Here is a 22,166-nt window from a genome sequence, read left to right on the forward strand (position 1 = left end):
TTCCTGGGATGAACACTTTCATGAGACCAAGGTCAACCATGTTCGATGTATTCCTGGGATGAACACTTTCATGAGACCTAGGTCAACAATGTTCGATGTATTCCTGGGATGAACACTTTCATGACACCAAGGTCAACCATGTTTGATGTATTCCTGGGATGAACACTTTCATGAGACCAAGGTCAACCATGTTCGATGTATTCCTGGGATGAACACTTTCATGAGACCAAGGTCAACCATGTTCGATGTATTCCTGGGATGAACACTTTCATGAGACCAAGGTCAACAATGTTCCATGTATTCCTGGGATGAACACTTTCATGAGACCAAGGTCAACAATGTTCCATGTATTCCTGGGATGAACACTTTCATGAGACCTAGGTCAACAATGTTCGATGTATTCCTGGGATGAACACGTTCATCAGACCTAGGTCAACCATGTTCCATGTATTCCTGGGATGAACACTTTCATGAGACCAAGGTCAACAATGTTCCATGTATTCCTGGGATGAACACTTTCATGAGACCTAGGTCAACAATGTTCGATGTATTCCTGGGATGAACACGTTCATCAGACCTAGGTCAACCATGTTCGATGTATTCCTGGGATGAACACTTTCATGAGACCTAGGTCAACAATGTTCCATGTATTCCTGGGATGAACACTTTCATGAGACCAAGGTCAACAACGTTCGATGTAATCCTGGGATGAACACTTTCATGACACCAAGGTCAACAATGTTTGATGTATTCCTGGGATGAACACTTTCATGTGACCTAGGTCAACAATGTTCCATGTATTCCTGGGATGAACACTTTCATGAGACCAAGGTCAACAATGTTCGATGTAATCCTGGGATGAACACTTTCATGACACCAAGGTCAACCATGTTCGATGCATTCCTGGGATGAACACGTTCATCAGACCTAGGTCAACCATGTTCGATGTATTCCTGGGATGAACACTTTCATGAGACCAAGGTCAACCATGTTCGATGTATTCCTGGGATGAACACTTTCATGAGACCAAGGTCAACAATGTTCGATGTATTCCTGGGATGAACACGTTCATCAGACCTAGGTCAACCATGTTCGATGTATTCCTGGGATGAACACTTTCATGAGACCTAGGTCAACAATGTTCCATGTATTCCTGGGATGAACACTTTCATGAGACCAAGGTCAACCATGTTCGATGTATTCCTGGGATGAACACTTTCATGAGACCAAGGTCAACCATGTTCGATGTATTCCTGGGATGAACACGTTCATCAGACCTAGGTCAACCATGTTCGATGTATTCCTGGGATGAACACTTTCATGAGACCAAGGTCAACCATGTTCGATGTATTCCCGGGATGAACACGTTCATCAGACCTAGGTCAACCATGTTCGATGTATTCCTGGGATGAACACTTTCATGAGACCAAGGTCAACCATGTTCGATGTATTCCTGGGATGAACACTTTCATGAGACCAAGGTCAACCATGTTCGATGTATTCCTGGGATGAACACTTTCATGAGACCAAGGTCAACCATGTTCGATGTATTCCTGGGATGAACACTTTCATGAGACCAAGGTCAACCATGTTCAATGTATTCCCGGGATGAACACGTTCATCAGACCAAGGTCAACCATGTTCAATGTATTCCCGGGATGAACACGTTCATCAGACCAAGGTCAACCATGTTCAATGTATTCCCGGGATGAACACGTTCATCAGACCAAGGTGAACAATGTTCAATGTATTCCTGGGATGAACACGTTCATGAGACCAAGGTCAACCATGTTCAATGTATTCCCGGGATGAACACGTTCATCAGACCAAGGTCAACCATGTTCAATGTATTCCCGGGATGAACACGTTCATCAGACCAAGGTCAACCATGTTCAATGTATTCCCGGGATGAACACTTTCATGAGACCAAGGTCAACAATGTTCAATGATTTCCTGGGGGGTACCAAACCATTTTCTGTGTTCAAGAATGTCTGTTTCATTCAATAATCACATGGATTATAGTTTTGATTGGAAATGAATTGCAAATTTGCCTTTTTAATTTTCCACTCATACATCATTTTAAAGGAGATAAAATATTGAGATTAATTATACCTCTGTCAGACAAATATCAGTGGTCTCTCCTTGCTGTAAAGAATTAATTTAGCTGTTTCTCCTGTTATTGGAAACTGGTGTAATGGTAATGCTGGATTCACAGAAAATCCATTGAAAACATGGCAATGACGTCATATGGTGTTGGATCTGTGCTGTCACTGGCAATTTTTCTCAATCATTGTTTAAAGGTGCTTTTGAGCTAACAGTAAGAAAGGCCATAAATATAACTAGGAACTAAAACTTATGATATATATAATTCAAAGAACAAATATGCATGTATAAAAAGAAAGATATCAATACAAAAGAGATTTACTTCCAATTTAATAGTTTTTATGTCTACTGTATAATCTGATACAGAAAAATAAACAAATTATCCTTGAACTTGACTAGACAGCATCATTCAATGTTGCCTTTCAAATAAAACAAGAACACCGAGGCTCGTCCATTGATATTATTACTGGTAGGTACAGTAAAAAGTGGTCACTTGTATTAGCTGGTCACTCCAAATTCCTCCGGTAGAAACTCATTATGTCAAAGTTGTTGGGACCTATGAAAATACTTGAACATTTGACATATCCGAAACACACAAATATAGCACCAAACCAAAAACGTTTGAGTCCGAATTATGTCTTATGTTTACATCCGCAATTTAATCTGAGCATTGTAATGTATTTCCGTCTTGAAAACAGCAAACTTATTATTGAAAATAAACAAATGAATTATTTGATGATAGCTTCGTGCTCCTCATTGAATGGTTTTGATGACAAATATCGTTTGGAACCCTGACTCCCTATGGCCGATCCAGATACTCCCCCAGATTTTATTCAGGTCCTTCTCTGAATTAGTCGACCAGAGCAGTGGAACTTCCATCTGAACTTTTTTAGGTTTTTCTTTCTGTGCCCATTTGAAATTGTCATCGAATCGGGTGTGGTGTGTAAGCTTATTTATATTCGCACTGATTGGGCCTTGCCCATACGGTGAGTGCTCCAATAAGATTGTTAGTCATTTTATGTTTTTGGAGCATAGTGCACAGACAGAATATAACCCTGGTTACAGCTACCCTGGTTCTTAAATGTGCACCAGTGTAAAGAACTGCCCCCCCCATTTCATGTCCCTCCCGGAAGTCGATTAGTATTTGGTAAGTGGAATCGAGCCTCCGAATCAATTTAATCTCCATGATTTATACATAAACATAAAATCATGAGCTTGAACAATAAATGTCTCTTAAATCAAAAACAAAACACACATTTTTAATCATTCACATTTAATAATTATTTTAGCCGCAAGGTAATTTAGCGACATGCTGCAAACCATCATGAAATTTTTGCACCTTCAGCTTGATTGCAGTTAAACATAAATGACACAGAAAATGTAAAATTCGACCACAGGGACGGAAATATGACTACTACATAGTGAAAAATTCGAGATAGAAAAAATCACATAAGCAGAATTGTTTTATATAAAAAAAGAAGGAATAAATTCAAGACCGGCAAAAAAGTTTGACACAACCAGAAAATCAAGTTATCAGAGATCGAAATAGCGAGTTTGTATAGTATATGCCTAATGCAGCCTTTGATCCCATGAAGCCATTTTAATACTAATTAACGCCATCAGTGTCACTGACTCTTCCACTATTAAGCTCTCAAACTGTGATAATCAATTAGATCGCGTGTTTTCAAATATATGGCTATAATTATATAGAAGTCTACAGAAAAATATGATGGCCATGGAAAATTCCATCATCCAATCAAAATGCGTTTTACATCACACAATTGCCCGATATGTTGACTCATTGAGGAATTATGTTTATAACACTTTGGCAAATGTTTTGATCAGAATTAACACAATTAATAAAAGATACTTGAATATACATTATCAATTAGGATGTAAATGATGAAAGACCGACAAAGAACACCGGTTTTTATGGATTTACAGTTTGCATTGTCCCTTGCAGCGATGAAACAAGTGGTGCTTTGTATTCATTTACTGGGTAAATTTTAACTTTCAAAGTGTACATATATCTACAAACGAACATTTCCTATGCATTCGGATTGATTCTGATAAAAACATGTTGAATGTATAAAATTATTAGAAGACAGGATTATAAATGTCCACTCAGGATTCATTCATGCACTTTAGATTAGAAACTGGTGTGAAGTATTTATTTACGGTAATGAAGATAGCTGTTTTATATTTTCTGAAGACTATTTCTTTATTCCCATCCTATAAAAATAATTTTAGTCATTTTTATAAAACTAGTATGCAAGCATCCTCTAATCTTCAAATCATTTGGTTTGTATATAAAACATAGTTTGATCCCTGAAATTATGCTCTGCAACTGTGAAAGTTTTCAGACGCTATTGTCACATTATTTGCACTTATTAGGCCGGAAGGCCGTCAACCCTGCGCTGTGAACTTTGAACACGTGTTTTTGTCTAGTCACTTTCAATCGTGGTCTTCCGAAAATCTATAAATAGTAACAAACAAACACTATGCGCAATGATATTTTTTTTAAATGAAAACTAAATTATCAAGTGTTGGGGATAAGATTGTTTAAGATCTTCTTTTTGTGCCCGCAGCAACTGTTAAAATATCTGCATGTCGCAGTAAGCTGCATTGTGGCATTTCACCATGTCCCGAAGTTGTACCGGGTAGCAGCAGATGAGCACAATGATACAAGTACCATCCCGTTGGCTATATCTCCATGATTTACCATGATGATGCAATCCCTCTTATAAAGGCAAAAAGAATGTAGCATTTACAAATATTTAATTGTCTCTAGAAACATGTTTACCATGTTTCATGTGAATATTTCTTGAGTTATGGCCATATGATGTATATATTTTCATGAAGCCACCAAGGCTATGGCAAAATCTATATTTCTATCTCAAAAGCAGAGCTGTTACACAAATGTAAAAAATGCCCCCAACTTGGACATGACCTCTAAGTGTGATCTTGACCTTTGAAGTTAGCCCACACTTCTCAAGCTACTGGACATTTGTGTGAAGTTTGATAGAAATCAGAAAAAAAATTGAGAGGCATGATAGTAGGACACACAGACAAATGGGCACTACGACTACTGTATGCCTCGCTTCAGGGGCATGAAACAGACAACCTCATAAGACCATTTCTGGATATCCTTTATATATATGTGTATTTCCTTCATCCTGGATGTCTGAGAGCACTCACAAAACTGTAAAAAAAGTTTTTTTATTTTGGCACAAAAATAGGATGTAAATCATTTTTTCAAGAGCACAAAACAACTAAATCTGCATTAGAACTAGGAATAGAAACAAACCTATCAACTATGTATGACAGCTCAACTGTAAAAAACCTTTTATGCGTACCCACGAGTGTTACATGTTAATCCGCTATGACGTGTGTATAAACTTTTTCTCCACTCTTTTGAGTGGCTTTTATTTAAAATATCTGTTTCAGAATAGTTAAGTGCCTAGAGAGAAAAGACAGCTCTTTAGGAGTACATGTATACACCAATCTAGAATTTGATGGCTATGCATTTGAAAAATATCTTCCCTTAAGGAAAGTCTAGTGGCAGACAACATACTTTATGAAGGATTGATCGAGTTCTTACAAACATTTTCAATTCTGAAACTAACAGTTCTAAAATAAGCATTTATAGCTAATAAATGCTTCCTTTTTACAGAAAGCAAAGTCAAACATATAGTATGTAATAATATTTTCTTGATATTTATAATGAGTTGAGATATCTTGAAAATTATTGAAGACTCTTTCAATCTTTTAGTTCAAACAGTAGAAGTTTATGCACTTTTTATGTATATAAAGGGGCAGAACTCAACAGGTATGGTTGCAACAGTTATGCAAATTTTCATGCATATTATTATATAATAACAATAGATGAGTATAAAACAAGTACCAGTATGCCCTCCATAATGGCAGTCAATTAGTCATTCCGCATTAAATGTCTGTGGGGTAATTTAACATCCCTTCCAATAATAATAATAATAATAATAATAATAATAATAATAATAATAATAATAAAAATAACAAGAGATGTTTGTCAAACATTATGCCCCCCCTGAGCGCCACGTTGTCAGGATTATATGGACAATTGAATGAAATATGCATGGACCGAAATGACAGCTGATTTGTTGCCATTAAGGCAGTTTTCAGATTATGACCATTAAAGTGTGAGGATAGAGTGTGTTATGACCATGACCTTTGACTCTATGAACTCAAAATCCAGAGTCATCAGCTGGTCACCAGAAACCTAAATGTCAAGTTCGAGGGCCATGGGTGCAGGCATTGTCAAGTTATCACACAGACAAGTTTTTTTCGTTCAAGGTCACTGTTACCTTGACCTTTGACCCAATGATCCTTAAATCATAAGGGGTCATCTACAAGTCAGATGCAACTCCAAGTCAAGTTTGAAGGCCATGGGTTCAGGCATTGTCGAGTTATCACTCTGACAACCTTTTACCATTCAAGATCACTGTGACCTTGACCTTTGGCTCTATGAATCCTAAAATCAATAAGGGTTATCTACTGGTCAGGCTTAACATCCATGTCAAGTTTAATGATCATAGGTTCAGGCATTGTTGAGATATCAGTGGGAGAAGATTTGTTAACTTTTTTGCGTTAAAGGTTACTGTGACATTGACCTTGGCCTGATGACCCCCAACGTCGATAGGGGTCATCTACTGGGCAGGCCCAACCTTCATGTCAAGTTTGATGACCATAGGTCCAGGAATTGTCGAGGTCGCTTTCAAGGTCACTGTGACCTTGACCTTTGACCCCTAAAATCAATAGGGGTCATCTACTGGTCAGGCCCAACCTCAATGTCAAGTTTGAGGGCCATGGGTGCAGGCATTGTTGAGTTATCACTCGGACAACCTTTTATCATTCAAGGTCACTGTGACCTTCACCTTTGGCCCAATGACCCCTAAAATCAATAGGGACCATCTTCTAGCCAGGCCCAACCTCCAAGTCAAGTTTGAGGGCCATGGGTGCAGGCATTGTCGAGTTATCACTCGGACAACCTTTTACCATTCCAGGTCACTGTGAACTTGACCTTTGGCCAGATGACCCCCAAAAACCATAGGGGTCATCTCCTGGTCAGGCCAATTCTCCAAGTCAAGTTTGAGGGCCACGGGTGCAGGCATTGTCGAGTTATCACTCGGACAACCTTTTACCATTCAAGGTGACTGTGACCTTGACCTTTGGCCAGATGACCCCCATAAACAAAAGGGGTCATGTACTGGTCAGGCCCAATTCCAAGTCAAGTTTGAGGGCCATGGGTGCAGGCATTGTCAAGTTATCACAAGGAAAACCATTCAAGGTGACTGTGACCTTGACCTTTGGCCCGATGACCCCGAAAAACAATAGGGGTCTTCTACTGGTCAGGCCCAACCTCCAATTCAATTATGAGGGCCATGGGTGCAGGCATTGTCGAATTATCACTCGGACAACCTTTTACCATTCAAGGTCACTGTGATCTTGACCTTTGGCCCGATGACCCCCAAAAACAATAGGGGTCATCTCCTGGTCAGGCCCAACCTCCAAGTCAATTATGAGGGCCATGGGTGCCGGCATTGTTGAGTTATCACCCGTACAACCTTTTACCATTCAAGGTCACTGTGAACTTGACCTTTGACCCGATGAGCCCCAAAAACAATAGGGGTCAGCTACTGGTCAGGCCACACCTTCATGTGAAGTTTGATGACCATACGTCCAGGAATTGTTGAGTTATCACTCGGACATGCTTTGGTCTACCGACGGACCGACCGACCGACATACCGACATGCCTGTGCAAAGCAATATACCCCTCTTCTTCGAAGGGGGGCAATAATAATAATAATTATGACCCCGCCAAGTTTGAGGACCATACATTCAAATGTTTTCCTTATACTAATCCGACAAACTATTTGTGTTCATGGTCACTGTGCCCTTGACCTTTTGACCTACTGATTACAATATCATCACCTGCTGGTCTTGACCAGCCACCCTTCCAAGATTGAGGATCATAGGCCCAATCATTCTATATAGTAAACAATCAGACAAGATTTTTGTGCTCAAGGTCATACCATTGCCAAAAGAATTATGCAAAATAAATGGAATCATCTTCAGTTTATGACAAACCTCCCTATCAAGTTTGAGGACCATAAGCCAAAGCATATTCTAGTTATCAATAAAACAAGCTTTTTTGTGAGCAAGATCGTGCTGATCTCAAAACTAAAAATCAATTGGAATCAAATGTTGGTAATGACCAAACTCCCTACCAAGTTTGATGACCTTTGGCCCAATAATTCTCTAGTTATGAATAATTATTCATATATATTGTCAATCAGATTATATGAAAAAGTTTTATTTATACAATGAAAGATTTCGGGACTTACAATACAGAAATTTTCCACTGACTCTTAACAAAAAAAGCTGAACACTGAAAAGTAATTAAATAGGATAAAGGAGGGTGGAAAAAGATGAAAGACTAAAGAACAGCTTCAAATATACACATTATGATGTATTCATATAAGCAAAATCACAGAATTTCATTGTTCAATGTCCACTTAGTTTAATGTACCATATATCGGCCTTTAGAAAACTCCACCGAAAGCTTCAACCAGACAATGCCGTCACAAGTAAATCAGATTAATTAAAGCTTGCTAGAAATACATTTTGATTTACCACAATACTTCAATAAATACAGGAAAACTGCATATTTTACTGAGCATCTGGTGAACCTAATTTGGAACCTTGTGTTCTCGTCTGAGATTAATCAACGAGCTACAAATGTAAACTATAATTTCAAACATTCCAATAAATGATTCTGCAAAAGTTGCCATTCCAGATACATTTACGATGTAGATTTCAGGCCATCAACATTTAGTTTCGAGAAAAAGGATAGCAATTTCAAGTCAGTTCTAAACAGCTAAATCAAAATCAATCAGGTGATTCCATTGGCAAAGATGTGTTTACAAACTGTTAACACTAGACTGGTACCCTACGTTACTTTTTCTACAAAAATATAAAAAAGAGACAGAGGGTACCAGTCTAGTTAACACTAAATTCAATGAGTAGATCATCACTTACTTCAATATGATTTTTGGAAAGATACATAAAATCAGTCATTCTTCCAAATAGTTACACGAAAATTATGATCATTTCTCATTTAGAAGTATTTGAAAATAATACCAAATATGGCATTTTTCAATGATACATTACCGTAACCAATTGTTTGCTTGTGTCTTAGGGAAATACTTACCTTTGAGCTACATGTATTAATAACAACTACTCCAAATATATGTCTGCTATGATTCCTCAAGCAATTGTCAAAAGACTGCATTATAGAAAGCTTTTAACACATAGGCTTCTGCTTATATTACAATTGTAATACAATTCTTCTTATAAAAGTGCGATAGCACTTCAAGGATTTGAAAGATGGCCTGACAATTCATTATAAAACTCTGCTTAAAAAAACAGGATAATCGTACCCCTTATTCCATTCACTTGCTTTTCTTTAAATTATTTGAGTTTTTACTAAAACCAGAATAAAAGCATCAGATAGGTTCCAGTAACTCTTCTTTTAAATTAACTGGTATTAACATGGTAGACAAACCCAGTGAATTTTGAATTGGAAAAATACACAAAAACTTTTAAAGAAAAATGTGTCGTAATCGATATGATATATCAGTAATTGAAATACAACTCATTTTACACAACTATATCAATTTTATGTAAGTTTATTACAATTTTCTTTTTTCCTTGCAGATGTATCATCTGGTGTCTAGTCCCTTTAATAGTACAAACTGAATAGACAACTGTGTGGATACATACCTGGAGCGAGCTGGGCCATGGCATGTAGGAGGTCATAGTTGATCACAGGCTGGGACTCGTGCGTTTGTTCCCAGTCCAAGGGCGGGGAGGCAGGCGGGGATATGAGGAACTGTTTGTGGGGGGCTGGCAATTTCAGGTGGGGATCATCATCACCCTCCTTTGAAATGGTGATTGGCTGAAATGTACCGATGTGTGGAATGATAACAATTTTTTTTTAAATATGGTAAACATTTTTTTATAAATTATGTAATTGCACTTCAGGGGATTTAACTTGTCAGATATATGGGTGAAGAATATATGCAAGTAATATACATATAATACAAATAAAATAAAATATCAAAAGCAGTGTTATTTAGAAACTTTTAAACTCATAAAATTTTAAAAGCATGAAAATGGGTCAAAAGCTATCAAACTAAAGCACAGTTTGACTCAAAAGATGATCATATCATATCCGCCTGCAAAATAGGGTCCTGTGGAGGTATTTAAATGAATGACAATAAACAACATCTAACCAAGTGGTATGATTGCAAAAACAAACCAAAAACGATTTGTAAAATTGAATAAGAGAAATGTTTCAAAACTTTCAAAATATTTTCAAGCTTTGATTACCAGCTTGTGCAGCCTGGCATAAATACCATGATTTGTCTTAATGAACTCTGAACAACAAGCTAAACAATGGCAGGGAATTTAAAAAAAGAGAATTTTCAGAGTTGAAACTGTCATATGGAGCAGAGCTAGTTAGCTTGACTATTATAATGTACATGATGTTATAGAGTCAAGACCAGTGGGTTACCTGGAAGAAGAAGCACTTGATTCTCTGTCCGCAGACAAAGGCCTCATGAAGGTCTATCCTTGCGTTTGTGGAGAACAGCGGTGATGAAAAGTTCACTCTCGCTCTCCGGAAACTCTTGAAGTATTGAAATGTTGTGTTCTCATCATACACTCTGAATGTTCTCTCAAACTCCTCCTGCATTAAATGAAAAGAATTGAACTATGTTATACATGAGCTCTTAAAGACTATAAAATGTATAAAAGTTGAATAGGGTTATATTTCAATTATAAAATAGCAAACTGTAGTTTACATTTTATTACTTCCAGTCGAAATTAATATTTTCTGAATTCTGATTGGTTGTTCTTCCTCACACGCCTTTGTAGAAAAAAAATGCAAGCCTATATATTCAATCTTTGATTGTCATGCCTAAGAGTTGACTTGAAAAACAAATGGTTGATAATGACTGGGACCAATTAAATCCTACTCCCAGATAATGATTATGCAAGGGAACCAGCTCTTATTTTATTAGGAGAGTCATTTAACAAACATCTCTCTTCACAAGAATCAGGTACTGGATTCATGTGGTTTAAAACTTTGAAAAGAAATTGTTTTGTTCATAAAGCATTTTGAGAGTACACCACTTACAGTTGTGATTTTTACCTTTTTTTGAAAAAAGTATTTCACGATTCTAGTAAAATGTCATGCAGTATTTGTGCCAAAATGTTTACTTTTTAGTATTTAGTTAATAATGTGTACATTTAACAGTATAATGGACATTAATTAATATGTTAGGATAATGTTAGAGCACTCCAAAAAAAGTCCCCAATAGATGGATGGTACTTAACAAAACAGATACAATCATATATGTCAGTGAAGCACACATTCATGGAAAATCCAATAGTCATTAGGATGATACATTCTATCTTAGATACGGCAGGATCTATCTATTTATTTTCCATATGGCCCAGACTGGCAGATCTTGGTCCGCACCTTTGCAAACCTTACTGCCCTGATCAGCAGATCTGAAACAAACACGAAGGCCATGATCAGTTGACCAAACTAAGTCTTCTGATCTTTGAGTCTGTGTTTTATGCACCAGTCAATTGTAACCACAGATCCCACAGGTCCAGGGAATAGCGGGAACTTTGACTTTCAGCCAGCCTGGGAAAATCCCCGCCCTGCGGAGATGAAATCCCAGCGAAATGCCCTGCACCCCAGGTACCCTAGGTAAGGCCTATTCCCCGCTATATTAGGCGTGAAGACAAAACCACCCCATTCACCCGGCACTGCGGGGCCAACTGGAAGGTAAAAACATGGCCCATTTCCCCAGCTGTCCCTGGGATACCACCAGACCTGGGCGGCCGACGTTACAATTGACTAGTGCATTATCGTCTGCCAATCTTAGATGTATGGTCCGCCTATCTAGTCGTATAGTCAGCCAATTTTGGATGTACAACCAATCTGGGCCAGAAAGGGGATAGGACGTATCGCTCCCCTTTGGTAGAAAGCAATGGAAATTTATAAGAATGTTCCTTCGAACTCACTTGACCTCACTCTTAGACACTGAGAACCCAATCTCACCTTAATATTGTCATTCTCAAACACACTGGTGTCCACATTTGTAACAATCAGTATTTTAGGAATATCAGAGATATCTGTCTCCATGAGGAGTCTCTCAATCTCGTCTGCCCCAGGGGTACCGTCAACCTCTACTTCCATCGTGCCGCTGTCAGAATCCTGGTCCATGTTGTCAAACTCATCATCATTTTCCATGCTCTCCGCCATGTTGTTTTCTCTGTAGTCCTTTCCTCGCATTATTTGGGGAATTTAACACAATTTTGCAAATTAAATCGTTAACTACCAAACAGATATCAAGTTAAGAGTAGTCGGTTTGTGCTTTTATGCATTTTTACCAATATATAACTATTATTTTCAATAACATTCGCTGTGTTTACATTTTCTACTCACACTATTGCTCTCCCTTGTTTGGGAATCACTCATACATTATAATTAGCTTTGAATGACGTCATCAACTCTGCTGGAGGTATTTCCTTGCGTCAAATAAAGGGGGCGCCTATAAAGTGATGACTTGTTAAAATGTTCTTATCTTGAGTTTGTCTCTAGCCACGAGAGTCATGAAACAAATGAATTTAACAACCATTCGACAAATACAGGGATAATTTCGACCTCGGTAATGATAGAATCGACGCATCGTAGAAACAACACATCTTATATATTTACGGTACTGCAAGTTGTTATTTAAAGGGACTTGTTCAGGATTTGTTTTGTAAAATGCATTTTATTACAAAACAAAGTTTGGCAAATCATAAGGTTTACTAGTTAACCGCATTCAACAAAAGGCTGTTTCGTGGTTCGTTGATTTGCAATATTACCACGCGGTGCTACCAATGTTTTCAATAAAGGTTTAAATATCCATCATCTTAGTATGTTTCCCTCCAGGCGAATGGATAAAATATCGGCTTTTTATTAAAAGAAACAACTTTACGGTACCAGCGTTGGTTCGCTCGCAACTACAACCAGATTTATCTTTTATACTTTAATTGTATTTTTCGTTCTGCAATTTCGTCGGAAAAATCCATCCGTCTGGTATGGCATGTGAAACGAAGTTTTTCATTAAAGTAATAAAAACTGATATTTTATACCTATTTCGCTCTTTCACTCGATCTGAAAATAATTGGTGATTATAGTAATGCTTGACTGCATTTTTTCCTTATCATTATTGAATAGAAATATTGATACTCTAGGTGAGACGATTAAAATGATTTTTTTTTTTGTTTATAAGGTGTTAATGATTGTTTATAGTTAAATTATCGAAGTATATCGTTTACATATAGCTTTTGAACTGAAAGTTTTATTTTACAATTTAAGGTTTCAAGTTATATTGCTGCAATACATATGGGTATCATATCGTTTGCTATAAAACATCATAAGCAAGGGTCCAGAAGATAAAGTTCCCAACTATAATGTGGATATCTGCATCGAATTAAAATGTTCTTTAGTAATAGGAAAAAATGAGCTCCAAAGTTGTTAATGATTGAAAGAAGGCGAAATGAAGAGAGAGAAAAAACACTCAATATTCAAATTGATGTCGTTAATTATATCTCATTAAAATTGCACCGGAAAACCCATGGTTAAATGCGTACCTTTTCACCAGTGCTTGTAAACATAACACATTTCATTTTGTACATTAGAAAAAAGCTAGGCATATACCATGGATGATCTTGAAACGACCCTCTCCAATATCATTCGGACAAAAATAAGTCATAATTGCCTAAAATAGAATAAATTAACAACACGTCAGTTCTAAATAAACAGTGATTTCGAAAGGCCTTGCGTAAATAATAGATTTGTAATAAAATAAGTGACACCTCCCAAAACAATGTTTCAAAACTTTGGAATTCAAGTATTTCATCCATCACAGGTCTGATAAGCTTTTAAAGGGGCTCGCTCATGTTTTTGTAAAATGTAAAATGCACCATTTTTTGTATGGTGAAATCAAAATCATTAGGAGTGATAAAATGAAGATTAAGTGTGGCAAATCAATCACCATGATACTGACGGCTGAAACCCTTCAACAATTGTTGATATATGCCAAAATATTGTCTTTAAAGTCCATGATTGCATTCTCACAGATTGACAGATTTGACATTTCCTGTCTCAGAATCAGTTGATTGTAATCTGACAGATAATTCATATATTTGTTTTCTTTATTATACAATATATTGCTGTAACCCCAGTGTACGTGGGTCAGCTTTAACTGGTCGTGCACTTCGTGGTTCTGGTCGTGCAGTCGTGGAATCTGATTGTTTGGAAGATACGTCAAGTGGTAAGCGAACATGCGAAAAATGCAAACTAAGAATGCTGCGCATTTTCGCCCCGCCACATTGCTCATTTTCGCCCCGCCAATTGTTGAATTTGCGTACTTTCGCATTTTCGCCCCTCATTTGGCATATTTTCGCCCCACCACTAGGAGAATTTTCGCATCTTCGACGGCGTCTTGGCGCAATGTCGCATTTTCGCAGCGATAATGCGATGAAATCAGTCATCACTTGTACTCTCGGGTCAGAGAGGCATTGTGCGTAGAATAGGGAGTTCAAAGCAATTTACCCACCGTCACCCACTTGTTCCCATAGCAACACAGGAGCATCAGCCATGGAAAGGTGTGATCTGCAATGACACTTAATTACAGAGTTGTGGAACACCTTAGAAAGTTATGTAGTGCTGAACATTTGTATTCTTTTCTACAAGATTAAATGTTAACCATAGTGGCCTTCATGGCCAATACGGCCAATTTCATTACAATATTTAGCGACGTGTTTCATTCGTATTTTCTTTAATTGTAAGTTTAGCTCAACTTCATCGAATTGCACGCTAAAAGAAATAAATGTATTGCATAACATTGGATCTATTGCAAAAGGGGACACTTGTACCAATTTTACATTCGGGTGCTCTCAGAAGTCATTACAGTCAAATTTCGAGTCAACGCTTAGCATCTCTGTCCGGTAATTTAGTTTACTGTAACTGGGACCTATATTAAACAATATTTGACTATACTTAATACACACATGGGTAGTAAGGGTTACGATATCTATTATTATAGTAACTTAATGACGATAGTCAATGTACGTGTTAACCAGATATTGGACGTGATTTAGTTAATATAATTAGTTGCAACTTCAAGGACACTTAAATATATTTTATAATTATACTCATCTCTGGCTAAGACACATTTAAGGGAATTCGTCACAGTAAGATCTGATATTTAATTTCACTTTTCAATTAAGAATGCCGAGCTAATTAACCTGCAATATGAAACAGTTTCGACATAATTTAAAAAGGGGCATGGAAATACAATGGTATCTTCTTTGACCTTTTTACACAACCTTGTTTGAAGATTGGGAGTGGTAATTTACAAGGCTTTCATATCACAATTCTGAAATGGTTCATCCAAACCATGGATTTTTATATAATTAGGTATAGAAACGCAAAGTGAATAACTGGATTGCAAATAAACTTGTGGCTAATGATGGAGTTTAGATACAAATCAAAATGTGATAACGCTTAATGAGTTATTGCCATGAATTATTTGAAAATTATTCATTTTCATTCAAACACACAATAAACCTACCGTGTTTTTTCATGTTTAATTATGACAGTTAATGCACTTATCCCGTTTCAAACAGTATGTCGCATTTGAAAACATTTCACTGGCGACATGAACATCAAGCTAAAATGTTATCCAGACATGCTATCTTACAAAATTATACGACTATTACACCATTACACTGGGTATAAACTATAAATATCTATATAATAAACAACTGGTTATTATACCCTGAAGTATTTATGCTACAATTCCAGGTAGAGAGTTCAATGAACAAATAATAATCAAAATCATTATATCTTTGCTAAAAAGGACGTTTACACAAATCTCCCCCAAAAAACAGCTTTATTTGGCCAACAACGCTGACACTACAGACAACCGTTCTGTAGATAGCCAAAACAAGGACAAAACAGTTACAGTAACATGCACATACTGCATGTGTAGTTCCTATATGTTGTTGTTCATTTGGAACTTAAACCGGTTTTATGGTATTGAACGGTTTCTTGATCTTGAATCATGCTTTAATCCTTTCTCAAAACATGCACTGTTTCCTTGCCAGATTGTCACAAACCTAACGGCTAATCTTGCAAGTATATAAATCGTATTATAGACAGGCTCTGATTTCACCATACCCGGTTCTAGGACAAGCCTGCTCCTATTGTAGGTGAGACACGGTCCAGGGTTAGCGCCTAGTTGAATACATCTGACATATCAAGTGGCTCAAAAGAGTCCACAAAAAATAAGAATAGATACATCTGAATATATATAGCTGTAGCTGTAAGTTTCAGATGTAGCTACAAATAACAAGTCATAACAGCTATGATTATATTAATACCTAAAAAACAACAGTTCGTTGTGAAAATACAGCTGTATCTGTATTTTTGGCGCCAATGGTATAGCTACAGCTGTATTTCGTTCTTGTAAATAAACTCTGGAATACAATGACAGCAAAAATACAGCTTAAGCTAAAGGCCACTATTGCCATAAGTAATGTAATGTAACGTGTGAGCAACCAAGCATTCGTTAAGGTATTGTCTACAGTACAGAGAAAGTCAGTCATGGTAGTCGGGGATGGTAGCCAGTGATGGTAGTCAGTCATTGCAGTCGGGGATGGTAGCCAGTGATAGTTAGTCAGTTATGGTAGTCGGCGATGGTAGCCAGTGATGGTAGTCAGTTATGGTAGCCAGTGATGGTAATCAGTCATTGCAGTCGGCGATGGTAGCCAGTGATGGTAGTCAGTGATGGTAGCCAGTCATTGCAGTCGGGGATGGTAGCCAGTGATGGTAGTCAGTCATTGCAGTCGGCGATGGTAGCCAGTGATGGTAGTCAGTCACTGCAGTCGACCATGGTAGCCAGTGATGGTAGTCAGTCATGGTAGTCGGCGATGGTAGCCAGTGATGGTAATCAGTTATGGTAGCCAGTGATGGTAATCAGTCATTGCAGTCGGCGATGGTAGCCAGTGATGGTAGCCAGTCATTGCAGTCGGGATGCTAGCCAGTGATGGTAGTCAGTCATTGCAGTCGACCATGGTAGCCAGTGATGTTAGTCAGTCATTGCAATCGGCGATGGTAGCCAGTGATGGTAGTCAGTCAATGCAGTCGACCATGGTAGCCAGTGATGGTAGTCAGTCAATGCAGTCGGCGATGGTAGCCAGTGATGGTAGCCAGTGATTGTAGCCAGTGATGGTAGTCAGTCATTGCAGTCGACCATGGTAGCCAGTGATGGTAGTCAGTCATTGCAGTCGGGGATGGTAGCCAGTGATGGTAGTCAGTCATTGCAGTCGACCATGGTAGCCAGTGATGGTAGTCAGTCAATGCAGTCGGCGATGGTAGCCAGTGATGGTAGTCAGTCATTGCAGTCGGCGATGGTAGCCAGTGATGGTAGTCAGTCATTGCAGTCGGGGATGGTAGTCAGTGATGGTAGCCAGTGATGGTAGCCAGTGATGGTAGTCAGTCATTGCAGTCAGGGATGGTTGTCAGTGATGGTAGTCAGTCATGGTAGCCAGTGATGGTAGCCAGTGATGGTAGTCAGTCATTGCAGTCGGGGATGGTAGTCAGTGATGGTAGCCAGTGATGGTAGTCAGTCATTGCAGTCGGCGATGGTAGCCAGTGATGGTAGCTAGTGATGGAAGTCAGTCATTGCAGTCGGGGATGGTAGCCAGTCATGGTAGCCAGTGATGGTAGTCAGTCATTGCAGTCAGGGATGGTAGTCAGTGATGGAAGTCAGTCATGGTAGCCAGTGATAGTAGCCAGTCATTGCAGTCGGGGATGGTAGTCAGTGATGGTAACCAGTGATGGTAGCCAGTGATGGTAGTCAGTCATTGCAGTCGGGGATAGTAGCCAGTGATGGTAGTCAGTGATGGCAGTCAGTGATGGTAGTCAGTGATGGTAGTCACTCATTGCAGTCGGGGATGGTAGCCAGTGATGGTAGTCAGTCATTATAACAGTATTTAACAACTGTATGAACTGCGAACATGCGTCATCACATTATAAATATGCCCGTATGGAAAAGACATATTACACCGAGACACAAACTTTTGCAAAAGACTGTAACTATTAGACTAGCAATTAATCACAGTTCGTGTTTCAAATTATGTTATATACAACCATACTAATTTGAAGTGTCAACGTTTGGATGCTGCAGTGCAGTAGTGACAAGTTATGTAAATGTCACATCACATCAATTGTATATATAAATCAAATACATTTATTATAAAATTTTAGGATTTTGAAATGCATCTTGACTGCACAATTGACATTACGTAAAAATCGGATTATGTCCGCCCAAGATAATTAGAAAACAAACACCATGAAGTCATCGTGCATTTGTTTGCCGAGGACTTTTACATCTTTCAATTGGAATAAAGCGGTTATGACTTATAAGTATTCAATTCAGGGCGGCTTGAGGTCTCGTGGAACTGCCGTTACTGTTAATGTATGTTCATAATATTTGAGTACAGATATTTATACAATATTTTTAAAATGTTCTACAGCGATTTACTTGAATATACCAAGTGTCATTCAAATAGACTTGGATAGCCGTCAATGAAAGATCGCATCGTACCTTGGAGAAGTTGGCACTGTTGCTCCGCTTGGATTTATTCGTTTACAGTTGGCGAGTGTATCTGATCGTTGAGTACTTGAAGTTGCTGTGTCATTCTGTGGTTTACCTAAAAAAAATCCATTATTCTTCATCCTCTTCAAGATGGTGTTCAGATCACGCGTACATGTACGTGTTTACTTCTGAAATTATCGACACACGTTGGGACAAGTGAGCGATGACACGTACATGAACTAGTTTTAACCCCCAGATTAACAGATTCAGTTTCACTGACTGTTTCAAGGCGGTATACCCAACTTTTCTTAATAAATATATTTCTAAGCATGTGTGGTATGTTTGTGTTGTTTTGAATAGTGTGTGTCTATCGTTTATGTGTCAATCGGGACATCCTGGCCTGTTATCCAACAGAATCTCGAAGCTTGCCGAAGATGGCCAAGTTGCTACGATTTGTTAACGTGTCTGCTGGGTCATAGTATTTTGCCCTCAAACAGGGCCTATATAGAGTTTATGAAACTTGCCCCGTCCCTTTGGTTTACTCAGCCTTATTGCAAATAAATGGGAGGTTTAATTATCTAGGGACAAAGGCTTTATAGCTTAAAAAAGGAAATTACATGTGTACCCTAAATTTCGATTACCACGACAATCAAGAACATTTTGTCCCTTTAACCCCATTACATAATGTCCCTTACCATAATAGTGCTAGTCCTTTTGGTAGTAAAACCTGTGTCAATCATGCTATTTTAGACGCTTTTTCAACTTACGATGACTGTCCCAGAGACGGGGAATAATACATACGAATAGGTTCTTGATTATCGAAACTGACGAGAACTGAAACGAATATTGATTGAGATACGGTAGGAATTCAAACACTACAATGGTAAGAAACAAAACAGACAGGAGTTCAAGCACCACGATAATACGAGATGACACAGACAGGAATTCAAGCACCACGATAATACGAAATGACACAGACAGGAGTTCAAGCACCACGATAATACGAAATGACACAGACAGGAGTTCAAGCACCACGATAATACGAGATGACACAGACTGGAGTTCAAGCACCACGATAATACGAGATGACAAGACCGGAATTCAAGCACCACGATAACACGAAATGACACAGACAGGAGTTCAAGCACCGCGATAAAACGAGATGACACAGACAGGAGTTCAAGCACCACGATAATACGAGATGACGCAGACAGGGGTTCAAGCGACACGATAATACGAGATGAAACAGACAGCAGTTCAAACGACACGCTAATACGAGATGACACAGACAGGGGTTCAAGCACCACGATAATACGAGATGACACAGACAGGGGTTCAAGCACCACGATAGTACGAGATGACACAGACAGGAGTTCAAGCACCATGATAATACGAGATGACACAGACAGGCGTTCAAGCGACACGATAATGCGATATGACACAGACAGGAGTTCAAGCACCACGATAATACGAGATGACACAGACAGGGGTTCAAGCGACACGATAATACGAGATGACACAGACAGCAGTTCAAACGACACGCTAATACGAGATGACACAGACAGGGGTTCAAGCGACACGATAATACGAGATGACACCGACAGGAGTTCAAACGACACGCTAATACGAGATGACACAGACAGGAGTTCAAGCACCACGAAAATACGAAATGATACAGACAGGGGTTCAAGCGACACGCTAATACGAGATGATACAGACAGGGGTTCAAGTGACACGATAAAACGAGATGACACAAACAGGAGTTCAAACGACACTCTTATACGAGATGACAGACAGGATTTCAAGCACCACGATCATACGAGATGATACAGACAGGGGTTCAAGCGACACGATAATACGAGATGACAAAGACAGGGGTTCAAGCGACGAATTAATACGAGATCACACAGACAGGGGTTCAAACGACACGCTAATACGAGATGCCACAGACACGAGTTCAAACGACACGCTAATACGAGATGACACCGACAGGAGTTCTTAAAAGCATCATGATGAATGAGAACTCGTCGCTGCTCCTGCCAGTGACAGAAGCAGATGAGGTGTTGCCAGAATATATGAGGTTCTTGGGGTGTTGAACAGAATAGATTAGGTTCTTGGGATGTTGAACAGAATATATGAGATTCTTGGGGTGTTGAACATAATAGATGAGGTTCTTGGGGTGTTGCCTGAATATATGAGGTTCTTGGGGTGTTGAACAGAATAAATGAGGTTTTTGGTGTGTTGCCAGAAGATATGAGGTTCTTGGGGTGTTGAACAGAATAAATGAGGTTCTTGGGGTGTTAAACAGAATATATGAGATTCTTGAGGTGTTGAACATAATAGATGAGGCTCTTGGTGTGTTGCCTGAATATATGAGGTTCTTGGGGGTGTTGAACAGAATAAATGAGGTTTTTGGTGTGTTGCCAGAAGATATGAGATTCTTGGGGTGTTGAACAGAATAAATGAGGTTCTTGGGGTGTTAAACAGAATATATGAGATTCTTGAGGTGTTGAACAGAATAGATGAGGCTCTTGGTGTGTTGAACAGAATACATGAGGTTCTTGGGGTGTTGAACAGAATATATGAGGTTCTTGATGTGTTGAACAGAATATATGAGGTTCTTGAGGTGTTGAACATAATATATGAGGTTCTTGAGGTGTTGAACAGAATATATGAGTTTCTTGAGGTGTTGAACAGAATATATGAGGTTCTTGAGGTGTTGAACAGAATAAATGAGGTTTTTGGTGTGTTGCCAGAAGATATGAAGTTCTTGGGGTGTTGAACAGAATAAATGAGGTTCTTGAGGTGTTAAACAGAATATATGAGATTCTTGAGGTGTTGAACAGAATAGATGAGGCTCTTGGTGTGTTGAACAGAATACATGAGGTTCTTGGGGTGTTGAACAGAATATAAGAGGTTCTTGAGGTGTTGAACAGAATATATGAGGTTCTTGATGTGTTGAACAGAATATATGAGGTTCTTGGGGTGTTAAACAGAATATATGAGATTCTTGAGGTGTTGAACAGAATAGATGAGGCTCTTGGTGTGTTGAACAGAATATATGAGGTTTTTGGGGTGTTGAACAGAATATATGAAGTTCTTGAGGTATTGAACAGAATATATGAGGTTCTTGATGTGTTGAACAGAATATATGAGGTTCTTGAGGTGTTGAACATAATAGATGAGTTTCTTGAGGTGTTGAACAGAATAAATGAGGTTTTTGGTGTGTTCCCAGAAGATATGAGGTTCTTGGGGTGTTGAACAGAATAAATGAGGTTCTTTGGGTGTTAA

At 38.5% G+C, this 22,166-nt stretch overlaps 2 protein-coding genes across 2 annotated transcripts in view; one reads left to right on the forward strand and one right to left on the reverse strand.

Moving 5' to 3' along the window:
• Positions 1-12,681, reverse strand: part of LOC128238590 (calcipressin-2-like) — a 28,836-nt gene extending 16,155 nt beyond the window's left edge. The window contains exons 1-3 of the mRNA XM_052954668.1: positions 12,278-12,681; positions 10,718-10,891; positions 9,925-10,099 (exon numbers count right to left, since the gene is read on the reverse strand). Of these exons, the coding sequence (XP_052810628.1) occupies positions 9,925-10,099; positions 10,718-10,891; positions 12,278-12,511 (583 nt within the window). The 5' untranslated portion in view covers positions 12,512-12,681. The remainder of the gene's footprint in view (positions 1-9,924; positions 10,100-10,717; positions 10,892-12,277) is intronic.
• A 4,848-nt stretch (positions 12,682-17,529) lies between these two features.
• LOC128237039 (uncharacterized) lies at positions 17,530-20,702 on the forward strand. The gene is made up of 2 exons (XM_052952224.1): positions 17,530-17,740; positions 20,008-20,702. Exons 1-2 carry the CDS (start codon positions 17,530-17,532, stop codon positions 20,700-20,702), a joined length of 906 nt encoding a protein of 301 aa, XP_052808184.1.
• The last annotated feature ends 1,464 nt before the right edge of the window (positions 20,703-22,166 follow it).

The sequence above is a fragment of the Mya arenaria genome, chromosome 6, assembly GCF_026914265.1.
Source record: "Mya arenaria isolate MELC-2E11 chromosome 6, ASM2691426v1".
Classification (NCBI taxonomy): Eukaryota; Metazoa; Mollusca; class Bivalvia; order Myida; family Myidae; genus Mya; species Mya arenaria.

Bases quoted from the DNA above. Each gene is read 5' to 3' on its own strand.
- LOC128237039 (XM_052952224.1), top strand. From the start codon at position 17,530: ATGGTAGCCAGTGATGGTAGTCAGTCATTGCAGTCGGGGATGGTAGCC. The intron at 17,741-20,007 runs GTAGCCAGTGAT...GAAATGACACAG, and splicing joins GGGGATGGTAGTCAGTGATG to ACAGGAGTTCAAGCACCGCG.